We start from the raw sequence: 4,195 nt of genomic DNA, 5'->3' as shown, positions 1-4,195 counted from the left end.
ACTGTAAAATGCGCATGCATCGTTGCGCAATATGTTATCCTGAACACGAATTCCTCTCCGAATCATTCATCATTTTCCTCTAAAATTCTTTTCTAATTGCAACCAGAAACAAATGTATATAACTTGTTCAAGTTACGTGAATCACCCTGTACGTACATTACTGATCTATTTAAAATAAATAATTCATTCGTCGCGTTGGTATCGTGTATTTACATACACGAAAGCTCGTGAAAGTATGGACACTTGAGAATTAAAAGAAAAAATAAGTTCAGAAGTTGCTTAATACAAAATAATTTTATTTCTGGTCAGTTCTTTGTTTGATAAACATGAAATTAACGAACTATGCATAAATAATGCAACAAAAACGAAAATTAAATTTTCTTCTCGTCAAAAAATCCTCCTTCGGCGAAGTGTCCATACTTTCATGAGCGGCAGTGTACATCAGTCTGTCGATTCAAAAATTATTACCGTACGAACCAACAGTGATCGATATACTCCAGGTAAAAAATTCTGGGGAAAAAAATTGGCAAAAATCGCGGGGAACAAAGCGGATCCAGCTGGTGCTCGCGGCCGTTTTACGTCGAATTACCAGGATGACGCGGGAAATTAATGCAAGATCCCCGAGCGCTGGTTCGCCCTAACGGCTTCCCGTTTCAGTATTTATTGGGGTATCCGTGAATTTGCATAGGAGCGTCCGCCCCACTCAAAACTTGGCCCGGACCACACAAAATGTCTACTAATGGCCGGCCTCTAAGCCGTCGCTTGTCCTAGCCAGTATCCTGACCAAGGACCTGAAATTCCACGCTGTGATACGCTCACCGCGATAAAAACACGCAGTCACGATTTCCAGCGGGCAGCCTCTTTCCGCCATCCGGGTGACACTTCGTTTTTCATCACGTGCACAGCCCAGAGGCCGCCGTTTACGATCGATCAAACACACACGCCACGATCGTTCATTTATGCGGGCGTTTCCGTTCGTTTGTCCGAACGCCGCCGCTGATCGTAATTGCGATATTTCGCGTAATTGATCTACCCTTTTCGCACGTGAATACCTGTGTTCTAAAACTCACATGTTCCACCAATATTCTGTGTTTTTTTCTCTTCTTTTGGGTTAGGTTAGGTTTGTTCGATATTTTTGCTTTTGTGAATTGAAAAAGTGGCTTGGAAATACTGTTGTATTCTTCCCGTTTCTTATTGTCAGTTATGGATCGGTCTGGTTTAACCTAACTGATGAACAAAATGACGAATAGAATATTTAGCGATATGTGTTTGACGAAATACACTGGGTGACGCACATAGAATCACTCCCAAAAGCAAATGTTGATAAACGTGTAAATTGTTGAAATTAAAGCTCAGATTGTAAAATTAAAGTAAATTTGTATATTAGCAAAACTGATATTGTTAAAATTGGAAATTACATTACAGTAAAAATTGTTAAAATGAAAGTATTAAGTTTAAACTAACGCTTGTGTTTGCACATTATCACAAATGTTTAGTACATTATTACCAATATAGAACTGTAAAAGTATTTTGCGTTTAGGGCCGGTTTTACGTGCGCCATCCGGTGTAACGTTAGGAAAAAATATCCTCAGATATTATGGATATAAAAATATCCACAACGTCGTACCATTTTACCTAATTTTATGATATGTGCATTTTCAGAGATATTTGCAATAGAATTTTGTTAAACGCGTTGCACAGTACTTGACGATAAAGTGTATAAAAGGATGTAAAAATTCGTTTCTATTCTCCAATTATTACCTATTAATATGTATTTCAAACAGAACTGAATTTCACGTGAAAATCGCCCACTTTCCACAGTGGTTAAGAATACCAGTAAGTATAATACCTCTGACAAGAAATTACAGGAACGTCTTCGCGGTTCCCACAGTTCTACCCTTAAATAACAAAAATACACGTTACAAAATAAAACAGAGACACCTTCCAATTGTTCCAAATAATCCAGGACTGCGTTGCAGAAACGAGTTCCCCCGAGCCACTCTGGACCAGGTTGCATTCTGAGACTCCCTTCAGCTTGGCCCGGCCCTAATCCTCTTACGACTACTTCTACTAACCTATAATAATCCTCTTTGCAGTAGATGTTGTCGTCCCTGGCGAAGCATGTCAACTCGGCGGCCAAAGGTACCCGGCAATGGCAGCAACGCAGGCAGCCGCAGTGCCACGCGCGATCTGCAGCCCTTAGGTACCATCTCTCGGCTATCTCCCTGCCGCAACCCCCGCAGCCAAGACTTCCGTCGGCGTTGTTGTTCTCACCGGTGCTAACCTGACGATTGCTGACCGCACCATCCCCTGGCGGGGGTGTGCTGCTCCCGCAGCCCACTTCTTTCAACATCTCGAGGAGGAACGCCGCGACCACCGGCGCATTCTGCGAACAGAGATGTGTGGCAGATTTAGAGGAAGAAAGCTCGTAGGAAAAATAGAAGAAAGTCGGAAGATGACATTAGCATATTCACTGCCACCTGAAAATCGGAAAAAGGCAAACCGTGAGCCACTGATTCGTAATGTCAATCGAGCACACACGCACACGCCACTTGCACGGTCAATGACGAATTCGTGGTGGTAAAAATTAGTACGGACTTTTCATGTAACTGACAAATGCTCTGTTCGTGGATTGTCAACGCCTGGCGCCTAGAGGGATTCATTCTTAACCGCATATGCTGCGTCCGTGGCAGTAAACGTGTTAAAGCGTCTGGTAAGTGACGCTGTGGACCTGAAGAAGGAGAGTTTGAATTTTTGAGACTGAAATTTTTTTGTTCTGGAGGACTTGCAAAAATTCTGTCCACTTTTTAGGTAGACATTCGCCATTTTGGAGAACGTGTACACTTGGTGGGAGCGATAGTGTGCGCAGAGTCGTAAAATTTGGCAGGCGTTAGAGTTTGAGGGAGAGATGGAACTTAAGCTTCGTCTAGGTTCGTTCGATGTCTATCATTTAAAATGTACCTTACATGTGCTACAAGTTAATGAACATTTTGTGAATCCGAATGAAATATCTACTCAGACGAATTTGTAATGGAAACGTCAAAATAAAATGTTACTGGTATTTAGTGAGTTTAATTTTATTCCAGAAATGTAGGAGAAATTTAGTTTCGTTCGAGAAATACTAAGTATACACTGACTTGTGACTTACTATTTTTAGGATCTCTACTGCCTAACTCCGCCTTATAGAGTAGTCAAATTATTTATTATCATTTAATCATTAATACTATAATTTCAAAAATAAACATTTCAATTTATCCGTATTTCGTGGTACTGTCTGTACTGTGTACACATAAATTTGCAAGAAAATGCATTAACGTTTTGCAAAAAGAACATATTAATTTTTAATATAAGCAATCTGTCTCTACGTTTGGCTTATCTTTCTAAACCTGATATTTTCCGAGATGTTTCATAAAATACGTTCCGCGCTCTCAACTTTGAGGGCTGTTTTCACTCCTTCGCCGTGGATTCCGACACGTAAATCCTGCGTAAGTTTCGTCAAAATTGGCGATCAACGGAATTTCGTTCGTTTGTAGTGATTTATCAGAAGTGTCGATGTGATCGATGCTTGTGGTTGATACTAATCTCTGAATAGTGTTACCGCAGACTTATAACACTGTTAACAGCTGAAGTAGTATCTACAATTAACTAATTGCTTATGTAAGAAATCTTCCGTAATTTTATTCTCCTTTGTTGGAGTTATAACGCGACACCTAACTACCTCTGAAAACAATAGCTTCCAACAGATACTATCGAACGATTAACAATTCATCATCTAAGATATCTTCACCTACACAACATATACTCTTCACTTGTACAAGATTAATCTTCCACCTTCAAATACTTGAATTCCAATCATTTACCAACCAGCGCCTACATAAATCACAATACTCTTATCCGTATTAATACACGCTACATGGTGCTAATATTAACATCAACAGCTAAATCTTTTACGTCGCATTTTCAAATTCTTCAATCTGACTCGACGAAATTCATTCTCCTTACCGAAAGCGCCTTCTACTCCACCTACTTGCGACACAATCTCACGACATTCCCCTCTATCAAACGAAACAACTGTAGAACAGTCACGAAGGCAGTCTCGCTGTGAAACAAAAACGTTCACACGTCGTTCATGACACGCGACACGGCCTCTAGCCCATCGATTTCCCTCGCTTGCCTTTTGTTCCCCCGGAATAGT

The 4,195-nt window shown here is 40.5% G+C and overlaps 1 protein-coding gene across 1 annotated transcript in view; it reads right to left on the bottom strand.

Annotated features, from left to right (window-relative positions):
• The window catches only part of LOC108578597 (LIM/homeobox protein Lhx9-like), a 21,977-nt gene extending 19,624 nt beyond the window's left edge, over nucleotides 1–2,353 (bottom strand). The window contains exon 1 of the mRNA XM_017941960.1: nucleotides 2,076–2,353. Coding sequence (XP_017797449.1) covers nucleotides 2,076–2,353 — 278 coding nt within the window. The remainder of the gene's footprint in view (nucleotides 1–2,075) is intronic.
• Between the last annotated feature and the right edge of the window lie 1,842 nt (nucleotides 2,354–4,195).

The sequence above is a fragment of the Habropoda laboriosa genome, unplaced genomic scaffold (genome assembly GCF_001263275.1).
Source record: "Habropoda laboriosa isolate 0110345459 unplaced genomic scaffold, ASM126327v1 scaffold66, whole genome shotgun sequence".
NCBI lineage: Eukaryota > Metazoa > Arthropoda > Insecta > Hymenoptera > Apidae > Habropoda > Habropoda laboriosa.
This window is presented reverse-complemented; position numbering and strand designations above follow the sequence as displayed.